This window comes from Callithrix jacchus, chromosome 6 (assembly GCF_049354715.1).
Source record: "Callithrix jacchus isolate 240 chromosome 6, calJac240_pri, whole genome shotgun sequence".
NCBI lineage: Eukaryota > Metazoa > Chordata > Mammalia > Primates > Cebidae > Callithrix > Callithrix jacchus.
This window is the reverse complement of record NC_133507.1, coordinates 145,684,806-145,711,164: the sequence shown is the minus strand read 5'-3', so window position 1 is coordinate 145,711,164 and position 26,359 is coordinate 145,684,806. Positions and strand designations below refer to the sequence as shown.

Sequence of the window (26,359 nt, the reverse complement as noted above, 5' to 3'; positions counted from 1 at the left end):
CTCAACTCATAGGTCCTGCTATTCTTGTTAACCCTTGGGAGTGACTACTGGCAGACTGAAATTAAAAAAGTTGTAAAAAATTATAAATGAAAAGGAATTTGCAGTTGGGGGATTACTGATCTGACCACAAAGGATCAGAAAATCAAAACCTCTCTACTGAATTAAATGTGTTCAGATACTTAGAGCAGTGCTTGGTAAATAACTAGCTATTATTATGATTGGAGAATCCTAAACTGAATTGATACATACTTCATTTTTCCTTCACCATTAACATTTTAAGCTGTTTTTGAGTTTCAACTTCTTAGTAAGGGCAATTTCTTAAAAGCATAAAATTTGCCTTTTCTTCCTATTTATATTAGAAATTGAACAAGAAACATACTAGAAGTATACAGAATTTTAAACTTAGAATTTAGGGATCACGTAAATAGCTGCCTATTTATAATCTGTACTATGCATTCCCCAAAGAGTTTTAACATTACTATTTTAGTTAAAATTGTATTACAGAAGCAAAGTTCCTCAGCCTCCCACAATTACTGGGTATATCAAATTAAAATGCAATGTAATGTTTGGAGAAAAAAAAAAACTTTTTTATTGGTTTTACAGGACAAAATTCATGTAAGACACACATTTGAATTATGACACCTCAAAGCTAGAGGTAAATAAAATATAATAATAATACAAATTCTATACAATTAAATCAAGAACTTTAGGAAAACTTCTTACAAAAATGTCAAAAATATTTCATCTGGCCAGCCACAGTGGCTCACACCTGTAATCCCAGCACTTTGGGAGGCCGAGGTGGGTGGATCACTTGAGGTCAGGAGTTCAAGACCAGCCTGACCAACATGGTGAAACCCTCTCTCTATCAAAAATACAAAAATCAGCCGGGTACGGTGGCACATGCCTGTAATCCCAGCTGCAAGGAAGGCTGAGGCAAGAGAATCGCTTGAACTCAGGAGGTGGAGGTTGCAGTGAGGTGAGATCATGCCACTGTACTCCAGCCTGGGCCACAGAGCAAGACTCAGTCTCCACACACAAAAAAAATCTGATCAAACCAAGCTTTTAAAAAAACAAAACCAAAAGCACTGTGACTTGGTTAACATTTATTTAATTTTAGAAACACAGTAAAAACCAAAACACCTATTTCTTTACAATTTTGAAAATATCTAGCTTGAAACACCTTTGACATTTATCTGACTTTTGCTCTCACATTTCAGGCTCCACATCATGGCTGGCTAGCTGGCAGTGGTCTTTTGTGCTCTCAACGTTTCTCTTGGTTTGGAATAGTTCCAAGGCCGCCTGTTCTCTGCAAATCCATAAAGTTTCCTAAGGGCCACCCGAGCAGCCTCTTCTTCTGCAACCAACACTGTTTCCCCAGGTCCTTCTGCAATCAACTTTTTATCACTAGAAAGAGAACAAACAGTTGTCTTAAATCACCTGGAACATGATAAGACAGTACACAAAGCAATTATAAAGCAATTATGCTTTCTACATCTTATTTCAATAACACCCATTAGAAGTAACACAATAGCTTTGATAGATCACCTTTTGGATTTTAACGAGCTTTGTTGCAAGTTCATTACATATGGTAATTAGACAAAGATACATTTTCATTTCCTTAGAAATACATACAACTCTATTTTTAAAGTCCAAAAAAGCAAGTAGTATCTACATTTTCAATTGTTGATGAAAATTGGAAGAATATGGAAACAAATATCTCCTTCCAAAAACCTGAAACTACTAAAAATATTATCAGGAATTATGACTGTTCATATTTTTAATGTGTGATATAACTTGGGAAAATATTCCGCTGAAAAAATTATGACTTTTGAATTTGCCATCTAAACTTGAACACAAATGAGAAACCAGTTCTATATTTCAAATTAGGAACTTTAGGTCAGGTGTGATGGCTCACACCTGTAACACCAACACTTTGGGAGACCAAAGCAGGATTGCTTGAGCCCAGGAGTTCAAGACCAGACTGGGCAGCATAGTAAGACCTCTTCAAAAAATTAAAAAAAAAAAGATAAATAAATAAATTAAAATTTAAAAAAAAGAACATTAGATCTACAAAAACACTACTACCCAATAGTAATCACTGTAGTAATATGGCAAATTACTTCTTACATTTTTTTTTAGATAAAAGATCATTCTCCAAAATGTCCTGATCTCATTAAAAATTCCTTTAAAATGTCACCTATAACAGCTGTACTATAGTCATCATGTGCATATATCATTTCTCTCTTGTGGAATACCACATTTATTTCTAATTTATTTATTTATTTTTTTAGTTCGACAACTCTTTACTGACCACCATGTCCCAGCAACTGTTCAAGGTATGAAAACAACAAATGTCTTTGTTCACAAAATTTGCCTGCAAATTTACGGCAAACAACCAAAAATTGAAATACCATAATCAAAGAACATAAAAAATGTTAAGATGCTTGGCATTTTGTCAAAATTATTCACAGAAATACTGAGTACATTGTCTTTCTACCAGCAGTGAATAAACCGGTGACAAAAGATATGTTTAAAAGGTCTGCCGATCAGATAAGTAACAAGGAGTAAACTGAAAAGGAAACTTTTTACAGCACTATCAATTTTCCCCATGTGGTAACTTCTATTTCTTTTATACTTTTAGTCTTTTGTGATACAAGGATTAGAAAAATCTTTACTAAATTTTAATCTAGCTTTTTAAAAAATATTCAATATTTACACTTAACACTTTAATCTTAACATCTGAAATTAATTTGGGGCAGGTCAACTTTTTACTAACAAAACTAAAAAGCTCTCAACATGGGGTGATTTATACATTTTGATGGACACCTAAGCCCTTCCTTTTCCAGTTCTAGGCTCGGTTGAAGCTACTGACAAGAATGGATTAAGGTTAAATGCAACATGAAGTCAACATTTGTACTTTTTTTTTTTTTGAGATGGAGTCTCACTCTATCGTTCAGGCTGGAGTACAGAGAAGCAATCTCAGCTCACTGCAATCTCCGCCTCCTGGGTTCAAGTAATTCTCCTGCCTCAGCCTCCCAATTACAGGTGCACACTACCACACCCAGCAAATTTTTTGTATTTTTACTAGAGACGGGGTTTCACCATGCTGGCCAGGCTGGTCTTGAACTCCTGACCTTGTGATCCACCCACCTCAGCCTCCCAAAGTGCTGGCATTACAGGCGTGAGCCACTGTGCCTGGCCTCATTTGTAATTTTACACAGAAAAATTTAAGATAACATACTGAAAGTCTATGGTAAATAGTTGGCAGACAAAAGCTACAATTAGCAAAACTCAGATTCCTCCTAAGAATAACTAGCAGGAAAGGGAGCAGTAAATAGCCACAGGGAAGAGATTTTTAAAAAAATCTTTTAATGCAATTCAAATGAAGGAATTTTAAGAGGTTATGTTAACATTCGTTATGGAATGTGAAGAGTCTGTTTTTAAGGCTTTGTGAGGAGTCTGTTTTTAGGATTTCCTCAAAGTTATAAAGATTAAAATTTCACTAACCAGTATAAGCCAACAAAATACAAAGGCAAAGCTGTGGTGCCACCAGACTGCCTAGTCAGTCTTGATTCAGGAAGAGATATATTCCTTTTCTTCAGTTCTTCTACCAATAGCCCCATGGGATTTATTATCTTCCACATCTCAAAGAGCTCTTTTCCAGTCATTTGAGTAATTAAGAAGTCCTGCATATAAAAATATAATTTATACATTTTAATTAGTATAAAGAACACTAGGACCACAATTCAAAATACATTTTTTACACTTTTTAAATTAGAAAAGTAACAAAGTACATTGTTAACAGAAATTTAAAACAATGGGAAATGAAAGACAAAAATGTGCGATTCTCTTTCATTCCCATAGTTTTTACATAAATTTTATTACAAAAATCATAATTGGCTTAAAAAAAATTGAAAGCCCGAGAAACCTATTTCAAGCAGTATGATCCACCAAAATGCCACAGCAGGAAGACTCCTTTTTTCTTGTTTGAGACAGGGCTTCACTCTGTTGCCTAGGCTAGACTGCAGAAGCCTGATCTCACGTGCACTGAAGCCTCAACCTCCTGGGCTCAAGCAATCACCATACCCGGCTAGTTTTTAAACTTTCTATAGAGATGAGGTCTCCGTAAGTTGCTGGGGCTGGTCTCGACTCCTGGCATCAAAGGATCCTCCTGCCTTGGCTTCTCAAAGCACTGGAATTACAGGGATTAGTCACCGCGCCCTGCCCTATCTTGTAAATTAGAATTATATTCCTACAGGTAAGAAAAAAATACTTAAAGAATCGAGTTAACAAATAAAAAGTAATAACTTTTGATAGAAACTCATGTAAAATGGCACTCAAATAAAAATACCTCCTCCATTAATAATGTTTTTAAAAACTCAGCCAGGCACAGTAGCTCACACCTGTAATCTTGGCACTTTGGCAGGCCAAGGCAGGCAGATCACTTGAGGCCAGGAGACTAGCCTGGCCAACATGGTGAAACTCTCTCACTACTAAAATTACAAAAATTAGCTGGGCATGATGGTGCATGCCTGTAAACCCAGCTATAAGGGAGACTGAGGCAGGAGAATCACTTGAACCAGGGAGGTGGAGGCTGCAGTGAGCCAAGATCGTGCCACCACTGCACTCCAGCCTGGGCAATATAGCAAGACTCTGTCTCAAAAAACAATAATAAAAAATAATTTTTAAAAAATCATTTAATAATTTCACATAAACTATCTTTTAAAACCACGACATACTATTAATTATTTAGATGACTAAGATAACTGAGAAATTATGAACATTCAAAGCAGAATTGATTTTGCCAGTAAAAAACATAATGTTGTATAGAAATTATGGAAGCAAATGTTAATTTTCACAGCAATTTACATATTCCAATTAACTTGTATCAACAAACATTAGCAATATGATAACAAGATGGATGGAGGCAGGAGAAAAGAAATTTAAAAAGATCCTTTAGTTCATGAAATGAAGTCGATTCATTACAACACTCCTCCATGCACATTAAGTGGATGAACACTTTCAGCTTCATTAATAAAAAATATTAGGCCAGACATGGTGGCTGATACCTATAATCCCAGTACTTTGGGAGGCTGAGGTGGGAGGATCACTTGAGCTCAGGAGTTCAAGACCAGCCTGAACAACATAATGAAACCCCATCTCTAAAAAAAAAAAAAAAAAAAATTAGTGGACATGGTGGTGCATGCCTGTGGTCCCAGCTACGAGGGAGGCTGACATGGGAGGATGGCTTGAGCCCAGGAAGTCGAGGCTGCAGTGAGCTGTGATTGCATCACTGCACTCCAGCCTGGACACACTAAACAGAGTGAGATGCTATCTCAAATAAAAAATGTATAAATCCACTCTCATAGGGGATTTTGAAACTTTTAAAGTACAGAGGTAGATATGCCTTATGGGCTATGTATGTATACAAACATATATAAAAATCACTGACCTGCTATCTGTCAAATGGAATAACCACTTGTAAGGTAAGAAAACACAATTCTTTCCCATCACCTAAGGTATCAGTAGGAATATAGAAAGAAAGCTCGATTTTTCTTAAGTGATTACCTTCTATTACTTCCTTCTCTTTTTTGCTATTTGCTCCCGGTCTTATTAATTTATTATTAAAACTTTCTAGTAGGGTGTAAGTAGAATACTCCAATCTCATCTCCCCAGAATAGGGAAACAGTATGAAGAAATGGTGTTTCTAAAATGCACATTTGATCATTAAAAACCTCTCACCTCCAGCTGTCTCGACACAAGAGTATCAAATACTTACTCATGGCTAAGAGTGCTATTCTAGTTTCCAGATGCAGACATCACCTGAAGAGCTAGATAAAATACAGATTCCTAGGCCCTACTCTCAGAGATTATGTACTCTGAGGGGGCACCTGAGAATCTGCATTTCTATCAAGTTCTCCAGTGATGCTGATACTGACACCCAAACCACTTTCTGAGTAACACTGTCAGCTCTTCTGCACACTGGCTCTTAAAGGTCCAGAATCATCTCTGATCACTTCTCCAAATGTAGTATGATCCAGCCACAAAAAATTAACTATAGTTCCCAAGAAGAAGCTCATTCTTGACACTGTCTTCCCAAAACATCCTTTTTAGGGGCAAAAATAGCTTCTATAAAGCCTTTCCTAGCCTTACTAAAGTTGGTTGTTGTGTCCTCTGAGTTCACTATGCACCTTAATACCTCTCCGAAAGCACTTCCACAATCCACTCCATCTGACTAAGGAGCTGTGAGCAGGATCAAATCCTATTTAGACTGTGGCTCCAGAGATCAGCAGAGTGCCTGGCCCATAGAAAGGCACTCAACATTAAGTGGAAGAACAAATGAAATAGGGCAATCCAAACCTGTCAATTCTGCTATGGGAGACATCAAAGCTTGACTTAGAAATAGCTATTTGAATTATAAATATCTATGTTTCATAAGATCTTTACTTGGAACTGTTAAGAGACATTAAAATATGGGCTGGGCGCAGTGGCTCACGCCTGTAATCCCAGCACTTTGGGAGGCCGAGGTGGGTGGATCACGAGGTCAAGAGATCGAGACCATCCTGGTCAACATGGTGAAACCCTGTCTCTACTAAAAATACAAAAAATTAGCTGGGCATGGTGGCGCGTACCTGTAATCCCAGCTACTCAGGAGGCTGAGGCAGGAGAATTGCCTGAACCCAGGAGGCGGAGGTGCAGTGAGCCAAGATCGCGCCATTGCACTCCAGCCTGGGTAACAAGAGTGAAACTCCGTCTCAAAAAAAAAAAAAAGAAAAAGAAAGAGACATTAAAATATGGTAAATATTTCCAACATAGTTTCATGTTGGAAATATTGTAGAATTTCAAAACGGTGACCAAAATTGCTTAGTTTTAAAACTTCACAAAGGTTATAATAAAGGGACCAGAAACCAAAGAGAACTTTGTCAGAATTTCTATAGAAAAAAAAATATCTTAACTGAGGGGAGGGAAGGAGAAAGGTCTTACCTGAGTCTGAAGTGTCAGTAAACACAGATATTCTCTAACAAAATTATCAAACTTGGTATCAAAACTAAACAAACAAGATTCCAACAGCATGTGATGCTGGTTTAAAGACTGAATGTCAGTGTGATAGATGCTTGAATCAAGACTGTTTTTATGACTTAAAGTGATTGTGTAGGGCCAGGTGCAGTGGCTCATGCCTGTAATCCAAGGACTTTGGGAGGCTGAGGCAGGCAGATCACATGAGGTCAGGAGTTTGAGACCAGCCTGACCAACATGGAGAAACACCATCTCTAATAAAAATGCAAAATTAGCCAGGCATGATGGTGCATTCCTGTAATCCCAGCTACTCGGGTGGCTGAGGCAGGAGAATCACTTGAACACAGGAGGTGGAGACTGTGGTGAGCCGAGACTGCACCATGGCACTCCAGCCTGGGCAACAAGAGGGAAACACCATCTCAAAAAAAAAAAAGGTGGTTGTGTGGAATCTCTATTATCAAAAAGTGAACAAAAACCTCATGTTTTCATCCAACAGCAGAGGATAAAACTTCTCCCAGTTAATAAATTATAAAAGGACAGTGGGAGTCAAGCTGTACCAATTACATAAGAATCTGAATTAGCTAAGCTACTAGCTAACAAAGAATTATACATGAGAGGGACTCGAAATCCAAGATTTCAACACTTGGAAGAGCAGAACAGCAGCTGGTACTGAAGCACAGGCCTCGGCATAGCGTCCTTTGACTTCATGCATTCACCAAACATCTACTGAGTATCTCTCATGCAGGCAGCATCCTTGGCCCTAAGGATGTAAACCTAAAGACAACATGGCTTGCAGTCCTTCAGAAATCACAACTCAATTTAATACTCACTTCTGATGATTTCTACAATTTAAGAGACACCTGGAATAATTAAGGCCCTTCCATAAAAAAGCTGTAGGTCTTAGTTTTTCTTGGGAGAAATACTCACTTCCAAGGTGATATATCAAAGAAACAAATTACAAAAGAAAATTTTCCCTTCTGTCTAACTCAAGCATGTCCAATTAATAATTACGTACCCTGATGAAAAGTGCAGTCCTCTCAGGTCCACTGCTCTGTAGCAGGGCTCCAACAACCGCAAAGAAGGTCTGCTGTAATACAGTCGGGGGCACTGGGAATTCCTCACTCAGTGTTAACTGCTCCACAGCCAAGTTTCTAGCCACGTGACACACAACTTCCTCACCAGTGAGAAAGTCAACAAGACTTCTGATGCCTTCTGTGGGCAAGTCTGGGAACTCGTCTTCAAGAAATTGTGTGAGGCAAGTCTTTGAAAAAGATGTCCCTTGTTCAGATAGTTCTTGATTACTTTTAAGATTCAGAAGAACAGCTTCTTTCTCTATCCCAAGCTGTTGGCGTTTGGCCTCCTCACTTCTAATGTAGCAGCTATTAACAAATGCAGTTTTGAGAAGATCTAAGGAAAAGTTTTCATGTAACCGATGTCCAAAAGCTTGTATTTCTGCATGGTAATCCCAGTTGGGCTTCTCTGAACTGAAAATGTAAAGACAGTAAGAGACGGTAAAGAGAAAACCTGTTACTGTGATATACAAATTTTTCACTGTGTTGTAATGTTATTAATTATACAAAGGAAATGAAAAAAGGTTATACTTCTTTTTAATGCCAGGCTGATATTCTAAATGTTAATACTGAAGTCAGATAAATACTTGCAGTTCTTTGCTATATTCTACATAAACGGTTGGATTAATTTTCCCTTTGATCAAACTGTCACATGAAATTGGTTCTTCAATATAAAAGAATAAGCCATCAGCCTAACTTTTAGGTTCCTTATTTCTACTCTAACCACGAAACTATGTTTTGTACGTAAGTACAACACATAAATGATAATTTCAGATTCAAGCAATAAACACTAGGTAGTAAGTTATATTTACAGTCATCCCTCAATATCTGCGGGGGATTGTTTCCAAGGACTCTCCTGGATACCGAAATTCATGGATGCTCAACTCTCATATAAATGGTGTAGTAGAGGCAAACTTCACTTCCTTGCACTTCGGTCTATTGTGCTTCGCAGATTTGTTGTATATTCTTTTTACAAATTGAAGGTTTGTAGCAATTCTGCATGTGCTCACTTTGTGTCTCTGTGTCAGCATTTTTTAGCAATAAAGTATTTTAAATTAAGGTACATATATTGCTTTTAGACAATACTACTGTACACCTTAAATAAACTACAGAATAGTATAAACATAAGTATGCACTGGGACACTTAAAAAGTCATGTGACTCATTTTATTACCATGGTCTAGAACCAGCCCTGCAATACGTCTGAGGTACACCTGTATTTGCATATAACCTATGCACATCCCCTGTATACTTAAGTCATCTCTGGATTACTTATACATAACACAATGTAAGTGCTACATAAATAGCTGTTATCCTGTATTGGTTAGGGAATAGCGACAAGAAAAAAAAGTCCGCACAACTTCAATACAGAGAAATCATTCTCCCTTACTCCCAATATTTTTGATCTGCCATTGGGTGAATCCTTGGATGTGGAACACACAGATATGAAGGGCCACCTATATTCTTTATTTTATTGGTTTATGTTTTGGAAATATTCACTTAAATTAGCAATTAATCTATCAATATTACAAGTAGGTTAAAGGTTCATCATCATTTCCAAGAATGAACTAAAAAGTCTTAAAAAAAAAAAAAAAGAAAAGAAAACCCCTTTAAGAAACAAAGGGAAGCAAAGTATAAAAAGCTGGGTTGAAAGTCATAAGATCGATCCAATAGATCCATAAAGTTTCTTCCAACTTTGAGAGTCTAAAATACTTAACATTATAATAAATAGAGGAATGTGAATTAAGAGATTTTATTTTTGCCATTATCTCTGTTAGAAGACCATTCCTGCTGGTAGGGGTACAAAGTGGATTAACATTTTTTGAAGGACAATGTTAAAGTACTAATAGCTTTCAAAATTTCATACTATATATGCGTCCCCAAAGGTGAAATAAAGATACACACTGTTACATAGGTTATGATGGCGATAATATGGAGCTCATAGGCCCAAAAACAGAGCCATAAAAAAGAGGTACATATCTTTGTAATGCCATGACAACATGACGAAGACACATTATTAAAGAGAAAAAGCAAGATGCAAGAATTTAAATTATGTAAAGTCTGATCTGATTTGGAGCTATAAAAACCTCTCTCTCTGTGCCAAACCTGCTACCAGAACAAGGCTAATTAGGGCTATGAGAGCCCTCACTTCACTGCACTGTACTCCTGGGTCCCTCTCTTTGAGGGGAAAGCATTTCCCCGTCTCCAGCACCACTCTGGTCTCGCCTATTCTAGAAATAAGGGACAGGTGCCTGACCTTCTAGAAATAAGGGACAGGGAGAGGCGAGAAGCGAGGGAAAGAGAACCTGGAGTCTGTGCCAGGAGTCTGTGCCAGGGCTTTTGGGATTAAGTTCTTCGTTCACTAAGGAAGGGATTGGGAACACAAAGGATGGGGGTAGGAAAGTTTGGGGCAACTGGTTGGAGGGAAAGAAGTTCAACTATGCTCTAGATGTTAAACCCCACATGTATCACTTTTTTTCTTAAATAAAGAAGCCTGGGACATAGTAGGAAAAAAAAGACTAGGGCAAAAATCTAAAGCTAACTGTTTCTCCTTTTACTCTAGACAGACTTCAGGTTGTAGATTCTTTTCTTTTCTCCTTAATTTACCCCGTTGTGGACTGCTTTCTTCCCTCTTGTCAGAATTCGCAGGCATTACAGATGGGGGCTTCAACACCCAAGTCCACATAAGGAAGAACCACCAGCCAGCCCCATTTCTCCCAATTTTCAGTAGATAAAATCCTAACTGGGAATTTCAAAACGTAGGGAGCAGCCCGGGGCTCTACCGCCCGCGACACAAATCCATTTTCTTTGCCTCAGGCCACGCGCCCAGCTCACGGGTGTCTCTATCGCAAACTTCCTAAGGCTCAACCCAGGGGCGCATCAGCCGCAGGCACGACACCGCGGAAAGGAAACCCAGTGTGTGTCACCCTAACCCCTTTCCAAGGCGGCTCCTACCGGCGCACGGGCGGCGGCGGGCACCGCAGCAGGCGCCGCCGCTCTAACTCCTTCTGGAAACGGAAGGCGGCGCGGAATCCCTTCTTCACTCCCCGAACCGGAGGGATCAGCTTGGGGGCGGCTGGAGACAGGAGGGAGCGAGGCCCCTGCTGAAGCAGTCTTATCAGCCCTGACGCCATTGCAGGGAAGAAAGTGATGGAAGACGAAACGAAAGTAGGCGGGGCAGTGTAGCCGTAACACACTTCCCCCGGAACTGGGTACGCGGTGAGAGGGCAGAGAAGAACAGCTCCCAGGGCGGGGCAACTGAGAGAGGGCGGGGCGACTGAGAGAGGGCGGAGCGACAGAGAGAGGGCGGGGCGTAGACAGCCCCCAGCTGGGGGGCGACTGAGGAGGGGGGCGGAGACAGCTCCCGGGGCTGAGTGACGGGGGCCGCGTTGACACTGCGCGTGCGCTCGTTCTCGCGTCCTTCGAGTTACTTTCCAAAGATCGGGGCATGAGGGCGTTGGGGTCTCAAAGTTTCTGGGAGAAGTTGCGTCATCCTGTCAGTTATTCTCTTGTTCCTTCTTCTCTCGTTACAGCAAAGCAAACAATCTGTTTCACTTTCAGCTTAAGGAAACATTTAAATCTTCAAAAAAGAAAAATTCTTAATTTCTATTTAGGGTTCCAGACCATCAGTCCGGCCACGATTGAGCAAGTATTTACCGAGCTTCTATTTTTGACCCAGCATGTCTCCAAAAGCCTTAGTTTTGGAAACCCTAGGCTCAGAAATGTTGGCTTATCCAAAATTAAAATGTGCCTTTAAAAACAATTTAATAGTACATATTTTTGAACATCCGGAAAATGACTGGAAAAAAGAAATGTAAAAACGGTAACAGTGGAATTACAGTTTCTTTCTTCTTTATCTTAACACTCTTTAACAATGCAGTTCTGCTTTCCTATCAAACTGTTTATACAGTTTTTTTGTTTTGTTTTGTTTTGTTTTGTTTTTTTGAGACAGAGTTTCGCCCTTGTTACCCAGACTGGAGTGCAATGGCACGATCTCGGCTCACCGCAACCTCCACCTCCTGGGTTCAGGCAATTCTCCTGCCTAATACAGTACAATTTTTAAAAGAACATATTAAGTCACAAAGGGAGGCTTGTCTGAATTCCCAGTTTTGAGTTGCCTGCTGAACATCTAGACTTTCAAGGGGGCAATGCTTTCTGTGATCTCTCTGTTTTTTAAAGGCGTGTTCCCAGCAGTCATTCAGGTTGAACTCCTATGTCTTTGATTGTTCTTGTTTCCACAAACCTCCTATTCTGTCCAGTTACCGAGTGCTTTTTCAATGTATTTCCATTGCAGGTACCTGATGGCTCTCGTCACCTCTTTCCGTGGTTATTGGAATTGGCCTAGTAACTTCCTCACTTCCTCAGACACAGCTCACCTACATTCATCTCCCTGAAGCACAGACCACAAAGCATGTTATGACCTCGCTTGAGAATCTTCAATACCAGGATCATACAATTCAGTTTGGGTTTCTTAGCTTGACCATTTCAAAAGGGAGAATCTAACGGGTTCATCCCAGCTTATAAAAGGGTTCCCTTTGGGAAGGAAGAGAGCAAAAGAGGAGCTGGGCACAGACCGAAAAACAAGCTGATGGATTTCTGGTTGAAGTAAATTCTTCAAGTAGGGGTGAAAGGAGGTTACGATTGACCTTCATGTTACAATGCATGCAAAGTACTGAAAATTCATGGAACATCAATCCAGTAACTGGAATAGGAGAAAACACAGGGAACTGTCGTTTCTGTAGAATTTAATTTATTAGGAAAAATAATCTAAAGCCAGTTGTAGCACAATCTTGTTAAGTTAAAATGAGGTGTGTCTGTGTTGAGAGTTTCTCAGTAATACAATGAGAGCATCATTTGCAGATTTTTTAAAAAATGTGGGTCCTGATGAGATTTCTTCTAATAATGCCCTTCACAGAACTCAGGAATTAACCAGTTTTTAAAAATTTACTTATACATGTTAAAATTTATTCAATAAACACATAATAGGAGAAGTACTTGGTTCCAGGATCCAGGCTCAGAAAACTTTAAGGAAGAAAAAAGCCAGTGTGTTTTCTGGCCCTCAAAAACCTGATTTTCCTTTCAGCTGATGTTAGCTCTAATTTGATCAATGCTCACAGACACCGACAACTTTCCAGTTTTCAGTGGGTTAAGGTCAGGTGGAAGGGTGGGAAAAAGTCGCATGTAGGAAGACAAGAAGGTGAGGCGATTGACAGTTGATTTTAACCCGTGGGGAACACTTTAATGTTTTGTGTTTTGATGCCAGGGATATTGTTGATATATTCCTTCAATTATGGTGAGAACAGCTGGAATATAGGACACAGAAAGATGGAGAACAAAGTCAGTGAGCTCTACTATAGGACCTTCCTGGACAGTCAAGCAATTCTGAAACATCTGAGATTACTCACCACTACTTCATAGATTAGCTAAGAAATAGCTACCTAATAGTGACCTTTAATCCAACTCATAAGGAAAATTACATACAGAAATAATTACCATAGAATAAAAATTACTATAGTTAAAACTGTTCAAATTACAAAATTGGAGTTACTGATACATAGTGATATAGAATCACTCTTCACCAAAGTTATATCTGTTCAACTTAGCTTTGGAAAATTTGACTTGATGGAAAATTTAACTTGATAGATCTAAAAGCCACAACAGGAAACTAACGATAGTAAAACTAACTAGCAAAAAGCCTTAGTAAGCATGAGCAACAAATAACATCTTAGGAAATCAATGTGGAAAAAATGTTCATGAAAATACATTAAGTAAGCAATACAAACATGAAAATACAATTAGAAACAGGATACTTGTGCTGTATAGAAAAGTGGTCAAGAAATTTAATTGGTTTCATGGAGCTTATTCCAGAAAACATTTTCTCAAAAAAAAAAAAAAAGCACAAATGTTAGTATAACTCTGTTATAAACACTTTAATTCATAATTATGGAAGTAAAAACATTTTTGGTGTGTTACAGCTAGCAAGATGGCTCTCAACAATTCCCACCTCCTGTTATTTACACCCTTGTATATTCCCCTCTCACGTTGTGCCAGGATTAGTCTGTGTAACCAATAGACTATGGATTTTTTTTTAATCAATTCTGGAGTTAGGTGATAAAATACATCATAGCTTCCATTTTGGTCAAATACCTTGTATTTCTTGGATTAGTCTTCTATCAGGAAGTCAGCTGCTATGTTATGATGATGCCTAAGAAACCATGTGGAAAGGCTCATGTGGTGAGCAGCTGAGGCCTCCTGCCAACAGCCATGTGAATGAATGAGTGGTCTTAGAAATGGATCCTCCACTTCCAGTCAGACTTTCAGATGACTGCCTACTGGCCAGTAGTCAGACTTTCAGATGACTGCCTACTGGCCAATAGTCAGACTTTCAGATGACTGCCTACTGGCCAATGCCTTGACTGCATCTTAATGAGAAATCCTCAGCCAGAGTCACCCAGCTAAGCTGCTCCCAAACTCCTGACCCTCAGGAAATATGTGAGAGAATAAACGTTTGTTGCTTTATGCCACTAAGTTTTGAAGTAATTTGTTACATAGCAACCAATAATTAATACATTTAGGGTCACATCAACTGGATGAAAATGGCAAAATAAAAAATGCTCTATATTCATGAGACTTAAGGGATGGCCTCAGAGAGCGGGGTCTAGATGGAAGCGTGGATTTTGCTAGATGCAGAAGAGATGGAAAGAAGGAACAACAGTCCATAGCATGCACAAAGTCATCAGGAATGATGATGACTTGGTAAATTCCCCTTCAGAAAGTGAAAGCTGCCTGACCCTTTAACCCCTGTAGGAACAGGTCCCCTTTCCTGTCATTAGAGATATTTTTCAGAAACAAGTTCAGGAAATACCAGGGAAGATGCTGAGCAGTGTTTCCATTTTACCCCTGTTCCCTGATGTTTCTGCTAAACTGAGCCAAGCTTGGATCTGAGAGAGAGGGATGCCTGTTGCAGGGAAAGGAGTATTTTAAAGGCTTATAAAAATAAGTAAAAACTGGTGATGAGAGGGAAAGTAGAGACATCAGACCACTATGACTATAATATTGAAACTTCACACTTTTGTTTGGCTTTTTGAATAAATAAAGCGTTGTAAAAGTGGTTTGAGATTTCTGCAATGTGATTACTATGCTGGCCTGCAGTGTAAACCTTGGGTAAAATCCTGAGAATGACTTAAAAGAACTCCTGGCAAAACTACTGAAGGAGATTACCAAATCTTCTTTCCTCTCTGGGATGATACAGTGTCTCCAGATCTTTTGGCAAGGCCCAAGGAGAGGAAGCATGTCCAAAAACAATAAATCACTGTAGACTTCATTTTCAGTCTATTCCACAGATTTAATGTGTATTTAACAGATAAACACTAATTAGGTATACATTGTAGCAATTGCTGAAAGACACTGATAATTTTTTTCATCATTTCCTCTTGATTAGAGTTAACCAGATTATAGCCATTAAAAATTATAAATTTAAGAATCTGGGCCCGGCAAGGTGGCTCATGCCTGTAATCCCAGCACTTTGGCAGGGTGAGATGGGTGGGTCACGAGGTCAGGAGTTCGAGGCCAGCCTGACCAACATGGTGAAACCTGGTCTTTACTAAAAATACAAAAACTATCTGGGCATGGTGGCATGTGCCTGTAGTCCCAGCTACTAGGGAGGCTGAGATATGAGAATCGCTTGAATCAGGAGATGGAGGTCGCAGTGAGATTGGGCCACTGCATTCCAGCCTGGGTGACAGAGCAAGACTCTGCCTGGGGGTGGGTGGGGGGGAGAATCTGGATAATCTGGAGACTGCATATGAATAAATTATTCTTTATGAGACTATCATTTATATCATGATATTGTTTATATCTATTTTATAAAATAGTGAAATATTGCATTATAATTTACATATGTAATGTCATATTCTCTGTGGAGTTCTGTAATACAGTCTTCATGATAGCATTAAAAGAAAAACTTTAGACAAATTAAATTTAAGAGTTTAATTGAGCAAACAACGATGAATCAGGCAATCCCCAGAACCAGAACACGTTCAGAAAGACTCCAGGACTACCACATGGTCAGATAACATTTATGGATCGTAAAAGGAAAAAGTATGTACAGAAAATGCAAATGAGGAACAGAAACTGCTGCTGTCTGCTTATTTGAATAGGGCAGCCTGTGGTTGGCTAAGACTCAGCTACTTTTACAAGAGCTGGTGACAAGTCTTTTAGACATCAAGTTAGGTTACTGTTCACTATATACTGAGAAACCTTCAGGCCAGAATTAAAATATGTTCAGTGGCTTTAGTCCAAACTTAATTTAACGGTACTATAAGTTAAGTATCAATATCGCTATAATTGTATCAGTCAGGGTCTTATCAAGAGAACAAAGGCATACCAGATGGTTCCAAGCAGGAAATTTAATACAAGGAACTAGTTACAAAGGTGTCAGAAGAACTGAAAAGCTTAAGAGATTAGCAGCAGCAAGACTAACCAGACAAAGGGAACAAATGGTATAGAGCACAGGAGTTAGGTGAGCCTAATGGGACCGAGAACCCCAGCAGAGACTGCCCGTTGAGGGCTGGGACAAAAGAGGGAAGCTATATATAGCCAGTGGGCACTGAAGCCAGAGAGAAAGCATGCTCCTAAGCAGAAAGAGTGGAGGAGAAATACCCTGCTTTCTTCTTTCCTCCTCCTACCGTCCAGTGTCCCACCACTACTTCCATCATACAAACTTTTCAGGAAGCAAGTCGGTTATGGAGTCTGGGATATGTAGTTTGCAGAAGTCAGCCCCCTGCAATATAGACCAAGCAAGGCACAGATAGAGTGGATCTGATAGCAACAGGCAAATGGCTAGCCTGTGATTACACTTAAAGTGTCCGAAATGTGTAGAGTAGAAAGTCAAGGCCACATTAGAATGCTGACCCATTAAGCTAACATACCTTAGTTCATCCTCATGTTAAAGGTAGGAACTTCTTATTACAAGAAATAGCATTGACATTTATTATTATCATCCTTATTCTTCTAACAGTACAACTATAAAATACTCCCTCAAGGAAGTCTAGCATGACACAGGTATTTAGAGTCAGAGGAGGTGATGGCAGGACAGACATTTAGAGATCAAGGTCCAAGGCAAGGGAACAGGCACGGTGGCTCAAGTCTAATCCCAGCACTTTGGGAGGTCGAGGCAGGTGGATCACTTGAGGTCAGGAGTTCAATACCAGCCTTGCCTACATGGTGAAACCCCATCTCTACTACAAATACAAAGCTTAGCTGGGTGTGGTGATATGCAACTGTAATCCCAGCTATTCTGGAGGCCGAGGCAGGAGAGTCATTGAAACCAGGTAGGCAGAGGTTGCAGTGCGTCCACAACATGCCGGGCCACAGAGTGAGACTCCGTCTCAAAAAAAAAAAAAAAAAAATCCAAGGTAAGAAACATGAGTTAATAATAAACACCACACATTATCTCTGCTTCCTACAACACCACTAAAAGGTAACATCATTGTTCTCACTTTAGAAATGCACACTTGGTAAAGACACTAGCTTGCCAAAGATATCATTGGTAGTTAACCGCAAATCTCTGACTATGAAGACCATGTTCTTCCTAGTGTTAGGGTAAAGGGACTTGTCCAAGATCACATAGCTGGCAGTGGATGGTAGAACTTTATTAATTGATTCCACCTTCTAGCTCAGCAGGGCAACTCAGAAATCAATTATTTCTATGTCTGGGAGCTAAGCTATGAGGTCGCAAAGGCCTAAGAATGATACAGTGGACTCTAGGGACATAAAGAGAAAGGTGGGAGGGGGATGAGGGATAAAAGACCACACACTGGGCCAGGTGCGATGGCTCACGCCTGTAATCCCAGCACTTTGGGAAGCTGAGGCAGGTGGATCATGAAGTCAGGAGTTCAAGACCAGCCTGGCCAAGATGTTGAAAGCCCATCTCTAATAAAAATACAAAAATTAGCCAGGCACGGTGGCAGGCACCTGTAAGCCTAGCTACTTGGGAGGCTGAGACAGGAGAATCGCTTGAACCTGGGGGTTGGAGGTTTCCATGAGGCATGATCGTGCCATTGCACACTCCAGCCTGGGTGACAGAGTGAGACTCTGTCTCAAAAAAGAAAAAAAATGACCACATTCCGGGTACAGTATACACTGCTCAGGGTGCACCAACATCTCAGAAATCACCACTAAAGATCTTATCCATGTAGCCAAACACCAGCTGCTCCCCAAAAACCATTGACATGAAAAAAATTTTCTCTGTGTACCTAGAGTCTATTAATTCCAAGAGGCTGTGCTAATGCTCTTCTGTGACCACTTGCACCCACTCCAGTCAGGTTTTGTCCCTACCAGTCACGGAAACTTCCGGTCATTTCATTTGGCTGATCTGCAGCATTTTCACTTCCTCCGCTTCAGAACACCTTCTTCCTTTGTCTTCAGGACAACACACACAATATCCATTTTCCTCCTACCTCATGGAGTCCGGGAAAAGGGAGCAGGGGAGTGGGGGCTCCTCTCCAGTCTTTTTTCTAGCTCCTCCTTCTCTTTTAAACCTCTTAATGTTTCCAAGACTTCTGTCCTTATACCTCTTGGTTATTTATACACATACTCCGTCTTGGATGCAATGTATCTTATGGCTGTAAATACTATACACGTATTTCACAAAAGTTCTGCTATAAAGGTAAACCAGGCCAGGTGCAGTGGCTTTCAGCTATACCAGCACTTTGGGAGGCCGAGACAGATGAATCACTTGAGTTCAGGAGTTCAGCACCAGCCTGGGCAACGTGACAAACCAGCGTCTCTACTAAAAATACAAAAATTAGTCAGACATGGTGGTGCATGCCCTATTCCCAGCTACTCTGGTGGCTGAGGCAGGAGAATCGCTTGAACCTGGGAGGCAGAGGCTGCAGTGAGCTGAGATTCTGCCACCGCCCTCCAACCTGGGTGACAGAATGAGACTCTGTCTCAAAAAAAAAAGAGGTCTGGGCACAGCAGCTCACACCTGTAATCCTCACAGTTTGTGATGCTGAGGATGATGGATCACTTGAGACCAGGAGTTTGAGACCAGCCTGGCCAACATGGGAAAACCCCATCTCTACTAAAAATACAAAAATTAGGGGGTCATGGAGGCACATGCCTGTAGTTCCAGCTTCTCAGGAGGCTGAGGAACAAGAATCACTTGAACCCAGGAGGCGGAGGTTGCAGTAAGCTGAGATCCCAGCAGTATACTCCAGCCTGGGTGATGGAGCAAGACTCTGCCCCCCCAAAAAAGATAAACCAAGGCACAAGAACATTTTAAAGGGCTTATTTGTGCAAACAGCAATTCATGAATTGGCAGCTCTAAACCAGAAGTGTTTCCAGGGCTCTGTTGGAGAAGCATAAGGAACAAGCTTGGAAGAATGAATGCCAAAATAATACAAAGAAAATAATTGATTACAGTTATAAAGTGACCTCATTTGGTGTATCCTGTGGGAATATCCCTAGCTATATGGGTCTGTTGACTGCTTCTGATTTGTTGAGCTTAAGTTTTGTTTTCTTTAATGTAGGCATGTACAAGGAATAGCTCAAGTTAAGTTTCACTCGTGTTTACAATTCAAGCAAGGTTAAGATCACTTAGGAGGCCTGATTGGCTTTTCAGGGATTCTTCAGCAGTGGTTTCCATTTTAATTTACTTTAACAGGCAAAGCCCTGATGAAAGTTTTGAACAATTATTTGTAGAGGGCTTTTCTCTCAATTTCGTCTATCCTGCTGCCTTAAGATCAAGCATAAACTTGGCTCCTCTACTCTGCTACCAACCAGTGAGCATCTGCTGACCCTGCAGAGGGTGGCCCAGCAATTCCATCCCTGTGCATTTAACTCCCAAAGTAATGGCTGCAGTCCAGACCTCTCTACTATTCGGTAGAGTACAGCAAACTCCTGTATTCAGGCTGGGCGCAGTGGCGCATACCTTTTAATCCCAGCACTTTGGGAGGTTGAGGCAAGCAGATTACCTGAGATTAGGAGTTCGAGCCCAGCCTGGCCAACATGGCAAGACCCCGTCTGTACTAAAAATACAAAAATTAACCAGGCATGGTGGCACACGCCTGTAATCCCGGATACTAGGGAGGCTGAGACAGGAGAATTGCTGCAGTGAGCCAAGATTGAACCACTGCTCTCCATCCTGGGCAACAGGGCAAGAATCTGTCTCAGAAAAACAAAACAAAACAAAAACAAACAAAAACCTGTATTCAGCTGCCTACTCAGCCCCTTCATGTGGAGACCTGATACTTGTCTCAAGCTTCCTATATCCAAAACTGAATTCTCCTTCTTCTCTTCCAAACCTGCTCCCCTTACATCTTCCACAGATCAATAAATGGCAGCTCCACTGGAAAGCTGCTTAGCCATGGATATTGAATATGGAATATGAAAGAGTTAAGAATGACACAAATCTTGGTGTCATTCTTAACTCTTTCATATTCCATATTCCACAGATCTCACTGACACCACCTTCTGGTTATGTCTAGAACATGATGTCCTCAACACCAGCACCCTTAGAATGCCACATCATTCCTCCAATATTGTTAATTTCTCGGTTAACTTCTTGACTGACACCTTGCTTCTACTCTTGCCTTTTAAAATTGAAGACAGAGTAGGCCGGATATGGTGGCTCATGCCTGTAATCCTAGCAATTTGGGAGCTGAAGTGAATGGATCACCTGAAGTTGGGAGTTCGAAACCAGCTTGGCCAACATGGTGAAACCCTGTCTCTACTAAAAGCACAAAAATTAGCTAAGTGTGGTGGCATCCGCCTGTAGTCCCAGCTACTTGGGAGGCTGAAGCACTAGAATCACTTGAACCCAGGAGATGGAAGTTTCAGTGAGCAAGGATCATGCCACTACACTCCAGCTAGGTGACAGAGACTTCGTCTCAAAAAATAAACGAAGATAAAATGAAAAAAAAAAAAAACTGAAGGCAGGTTAAACCAGCTTTCTGTTCAAAACTCTCCAATGGCTTTCTGTCTCATTTAAAGTAAAAACCAAAGCCCTTATCAATGGTGTCTCGGCTCACCATGGTCTGTCTGGTGACCTGTCTATATTGTCTTTCTCTGTGCACTCCCTCACTCACTCTGCTCCAGCCTCATGGGCTACCTGGCTCTCTCTACAAAACCCCTGCCATGTGCTCACCTTAAGGACTTAACACATACTGTTTTCTTTTCCAGAACAGTACTTGGCCCACATTTCCACATGGCTTACTTTCTCCTCTCCTTGTTGGCTCAAAATGTAACTTTGATTAGGCGGATTTGAGGTCCGGAGTTTGAGACCAGCCTGGCCAACATGGTGAAACCCAGTCTCTAGTAAAAATATGAAATTAGCCTGGTATGGTGGCAGGTGCTTGTAATCCCAGCTACTCAGGAGGCTGAGATAGGAGAATCCTTTAACCTGGCAGGCAGAGGTTGCAGTGGGCTGAGATTGCACAACTGCATTCCAGCTTGAGTGACAGAGTAAGTCCATTTCAAAAAAAGGAAAAAGAAAGTTCTAGTACATCACTGTACATGGAAGTAAACATGTGATTCACATCTGCAATTTAAAATTTTATTAGGCACCTTAAAAAAATAAGAACAGGTCCTATTAATTTTAATAGTATCTAACTTGATATATCAAAATAGTATCATTTCAACATGCAATCACTGTAAAAATTATTGATGAACTCTATTACATCCTTTTTGTTTTGTACTCAGTCTCTAAAATCCAGTAGTATTTTACACTCATAATACATCTCAATTTGGACAAGCCACATTTCAAGTGCTCTATAGTCATGTGGATAGCACGGTTCTAATGCAATTCTGCAATTCAGGTGTCAGAATAATACAGTGGGGGCAGAGGTTTGGAGGGGGAGTCTTTGCAGTCATTGACTTCCTCAGTTCCAGTGTTGGCTCTTGAACTTACTAGTTGTCAATGACATCTAGCGAAAACCCACCAGGAACAAGTCGGCTTGATTGCTTCTGGAGAGAGAAGACACACCGTTGGGAATGGGGAGATGTCTGGGTAAAGGAATGTTAGGATGGTTTTATTATAGGATTTGTGTTTGTGTTAGGTGACCTGGGAGGGCTTAAGGAAGAGAGGCTCTCTTCTGGACTGGATGTTGTCAGGAAATGGGTATAATTCTAAGGTTTTATATATTAATAAATCTTATCAAATGGAGAAAGACTAGATAGAGGTTAAGACTATAATTAACAAAGAAGAGTCATTCATATTAGCCAGGATAGGGGGATGTTTGGTAATTTTTGTGGTGTGTACAATACTCGTATTTTGGTGGTGTTTAGACATGATTATGCAGTGGCCTTGTCTGATGTTCTGATGCTTATTTTCCACAGGAAGGAAACACCTCCTAGCAACACCAAAGCTCAGCTGATATTACCAGGCAGCTCCTGGAGATGAAGAGCTGCTTCTCTCCTTCTCATAGCTATACAGTCTTAAGGTAGTGATCAAACTTCTCTGATTGTTTTCTCATTTCTAAAATGGGAATACAAAAGCATCTATTTCTTCATCTCTTAAGATTATCAGTATTAAATGAGATGCAAAGACAATGAGTTAATGCCTGGTATATCTTCACCACTCAGTGAGTGCCATCTATTGTAGTTCAAAGATTCTAAGATGTACTGTATTTTTTTCACATTTTAATATTTCTGAAAGTAGGGTGTGTCTTTCAAACAATGGCTTCTTCGAATAGATAAAAGGTAGTATTGTTATTTCTGAAATCTCTGGTTTGGGGGACAATTCCTTGTCCCCTCCAGTTGCTTAATCCATTTCTGGGTGAATTATTTTACTTTTTAACCTTCCTTACTTTCACTATTTCTCCGCAGGCGCCCTCTGGGGTCCTCTCCCAGCCAGAGACTTTTAGTATGCGCGGCATTCCCAGGCAATACGGGCAGTGCGGCGGCAGCACTCGAGGGCTTACGGCGGCGCGGCCCCCGAGCGGCCCAGCAGCTGAGTGGAAACCCGCGCGTCCCCGCCCGCCGGGCTGTCAGCTGATGGGCCGCCAGCCGAGGAGGCAGCCGCCGTCGCTGCGCGAACATGGCGGCCGAGATCCACGCCAGGCCGCAGAGCAGCCGCCCGGTGCTACTGAGCAAGATCGAGGGGCACCAGGACGCCGTCACGGCCGCGCTGCTCATTCCCAAGGAGGACGGCGTGATCACTGCCAGCGAGGACAGGTAGGCCTAGGCTCAGCCGGGGCGGCCCGAACTCCGCGTCGACGGGGTGTGGGAGCGGTGGGGTCCGGGGGCCCGGCCCTTCCTGCGTGAGGGCCCACCCCTGGCAGCGCGGCCCCGCACTCACGCCGCGCCCCTTTGATCTGCTGGGTTCTAGGTTCCCTCCCGCCGGTCCTCCAGTTGCACCTTTCCAGCCTGGGGCCCCGGTGCCGCCGCGCCCCTCCAGCCGGCTCCCCTGTCCCACTGCGCGCCTCCAGCCCGGGAACTCTCACTGCGCCACTCAAGCCTGGGACTCCTGTTCCAACGCGTCTTTGCAGCCCAGGACCCCTGTTCCAGTGAGCCCTACCGCTCTCCTCCCAGCCCACCGCGCTCCTCGATCCCGGGACCCTTGTCTCACTGCGCCGCTCCAGCCCGGGACCCCTGCCCCACCGCGCCTCTCCAGCCCAGGACCCCTGTTCCAGTGCGCCCTACCGCGCCCCTCTCAGCCCACCGCACCTCTCCAGGCCAGGATCCCTGTCCCACCACGCCTGTCCGGCTCAGTACCCCTGTACCACTGCGCCTCTCCAGCCCAAGACCCCTGTCGCACCGCGCCTGTCCAGCTCGGGACCCCTGACCCGCCGCGCCTCTCCAGCCCAGGACCCCTGTCCCACCGCGCCTCTCCAGCCCAGGACCCCTGTTCCAGTGCGCCCTACCGCGCCCCTCCCAGCCCACTGCGCCTCTCCAGCGCAAGACCCCTGTCCCACCGCGCCCCTCCAGCCTGCGACTTCTGCCCCACCGCGCCCCTCAAGCCTGGGACCCCTGTCCCACCGCGTCCCCTAGACCGGTACCTCTGTCCCACCGCGCTCCTCCAACCCGGGAGCTCTGTTCCACCGCGCCCCTCCAGCCTCGGACCCCGTCCCACAGCGCCCCTCCAGCCTGGGAACGCTGTCCCATCGCGTCCCTCCAACCCGGGACCCCTGTCCCATCGCGCCTTTCCAGCTCAGGACCCCTGTCCCATCGTGCCCCTCCAGCCCAGGACCTCTGTCCCACCGCGCCTCTCCAGCCCGGGACTCCTGTTGCACAGCGCCACTCCAGCCCAGATCCCCTGTCCCACTGCGTCTCTCTAGCCCAGGAACTACGTCTCACAGCGCCGCTGCAGCCTGGGACTCCAGTTCCAGTGCGCACCAACGCGCCCCTCCTAGCCCATTGCGCCCCTCCAACCGGGGAATCCCGACCCGTGGTGTCGCACTAGCCTGGGAACTTCGTCTCAGTCTCTGTCTCTTGCGGGGTTTGGCCTGGTGCCCAGAAGGTGTTTCCGGGCCCTCCCAGGTCAGTTCCAAATCGTCTCCTCTGGAAGCCTGGAGGACCCGCGGCTGGTCACCGAAGGCCCTGGTGCCCGGGTTTGCCTCTTGGCAAGGAACCTCCTGCGGCTTTCGCTCTCTTCTCCTGTACTCTGGGGTTTCACACCACGCCAGGCCTATAGACCAATTATTTTTGCCCCGGCTGCTAGAAGCACCTGAATTCTTACTTAACTAAATAGGTTTTCGTGAAAGTGACTCATTTTAAAAAATATTTAGGTACATTTATTTATTTATTTATTTTTGAGACGGAGTTTCGCTCTTGTTATCCAGGCTGGAGTGCAATGGCACGATCTCGGGTCACCGCAACCTCCACCTCCTGGATTCAGGCAATTCTCCTACCTCAGCCTCCTGAGTAGCTGGGATTACAGGCACGCGCCACCATGCCCAGCTAATTTTTTTGTGTTTTTAGTAGAGACTGGGTTTCACCATGTTGACCAGGATGATCTCGATCTCTTGACCTTGTGATCCACCCGCCTCGGCCTCCCAAAGTGCTGGGATTACAGGCGTGAGCCACTGCGCCCGGCCCTGCATTTATTTTAAAAGGAAATTTTATTTATATTATTAGGAAAACTAACATTACTCATCAGACAGAATAAACTAATAATTAAAACGTGTTCATTGGTGTGCACACAGAGTCCTCTCTTGTACTGTGACATCTTGCATTGGATACTCACCACATTTTGGGACACACTGATTTGGTCCTGTTTTCTTATTTCTCCTTAGAGGAAGCCAAGGCCTGTGGAGGCGTAGCTTGTTACTAAATCACCAGATAGTGGTGAAGCCAGAACTGCAACCCAGGACTCCCACCAGCTCTCTGGTCTTCTGGGGCTGAGTGATTGGCTTGGAGCAATATTTACGATTTGACTTAAAACTTCAGCGTCTTTAAAGTCCTAAAGGTTTACAATGTCGGTAGCTTTCCGGTGGGAATTTGAAGGAAATGACTGATGTTTATTGAATGAAGCTGTGCTTCTTTGATGCAATGAGCCATCTTAAATAGAGTCCACAAGTCCAGAGGCTTTCTGGAGGACGGAAGGTACTGCTGTTCTCTTAAAGCTAAAGGCATAGTCTCTAGCCTTTTGTAATTATACTGTTAAGTGACATTGACACCTGTCTTGAATGGGAAGAGAAAGCCTGAAGCCCCCAGCGCCTCTTGATCCTTTGGATATTGTTTTTGAGTAAGCTTGTGCCTTTTTCCTCAATTAAATAATGAGCTGTTTGTGAGCAGGCAGTGGCCTCTCACTGCTGGTTCACGGGTAGCTGACTTCAAACAAGGAGGGGAGTGATTGGTAGGACCTGGGTGTGGGCGTGTAAAGCAGGAAGGAGTGAGAGAGGTCTGGTGCTTGAGACATGGGGAGAAGATGGGGACCTGAAAAAGGCAAGGACAGAATAATGACTCTTGCATGATGTGAACGTAGATGCAGACAACACTTTTTAAAAGGTAGCAGACTTGACTAGGCGTGGTGGCTCACACCTGTAATCCCAGCACTTTGGGAGGCCAAGGCAGGCGTATCATCTGAGGTTGGGAGTTTGAGACCAGCCTGACAAACATGGAGGCTGCGGTGAGCAGAGGTAGCGCCACTACAGTCCAACCTGGGCAACAGCAGTGAAACTCCATTTCAAGAAAAAAACAGTTAGCAGCCTTTATGCAGTCAAATATTTTATTCATGACTCATGCATGTCGGGTTAATTGCTGAATATTTGAGATTGCTGGTCAGGAGCAGTGCTGATAAATGTTTTTGGAAAGTGATTACTAAGCTGC

General features: G+C 42.6%; 2 protein-coding genes across 2 annotated transcripts in view; one reads left to right on the top strand and one right to left on the bottom strand.

Moving 5' to 3' along the window:
• Positions 1–565: 565 nt before the first annotated feature.
• On the bottom strand, positions 566–11,250 carry MRPL44 (mitochondrial ribosomal protein L44). The gene is made up of 4 exons (XM_002749838.7): positions 11,042–11,250; positions 8,033–8,501; positions 3,508–3,686; positions 566–1,404 (listed from the first exon to the last, which is right to left on the bottom strand). The coding sequence occupies exons 1-4, from the start codon at positions 11,218–11,220 to the stop codon at positions 1,236–1,238; spliced, it is 996 nt and encodes a 331-aa protein (XP_002749884.4). The 5' UTR covers positions 11,221–11,250; the 3' UTR covers positions 566–1,235.
• Positions 11,251–23,075: 11,825 nt separating this feature from the next.
• The window catches only part of WDFY1 (WD repeat and FYVE domain containing 1), a 68,742-nt gene continuing 65,458 nt past the window's right edge, over positions 23,076–26,359 (top strand). Inside the window, exon 1 of the mRNA XM_002749836.6 lies at positions 23,076–23,263. Within this exon, the coding sequence (XP_002749882.1) occupies positions 23,127–23,263 (137 nt within the window). The 5' untranslated portion in view covers positions 23,076–23,126. The remainder of the gene's footprint in view (positions 23,264–26,359) is intronic.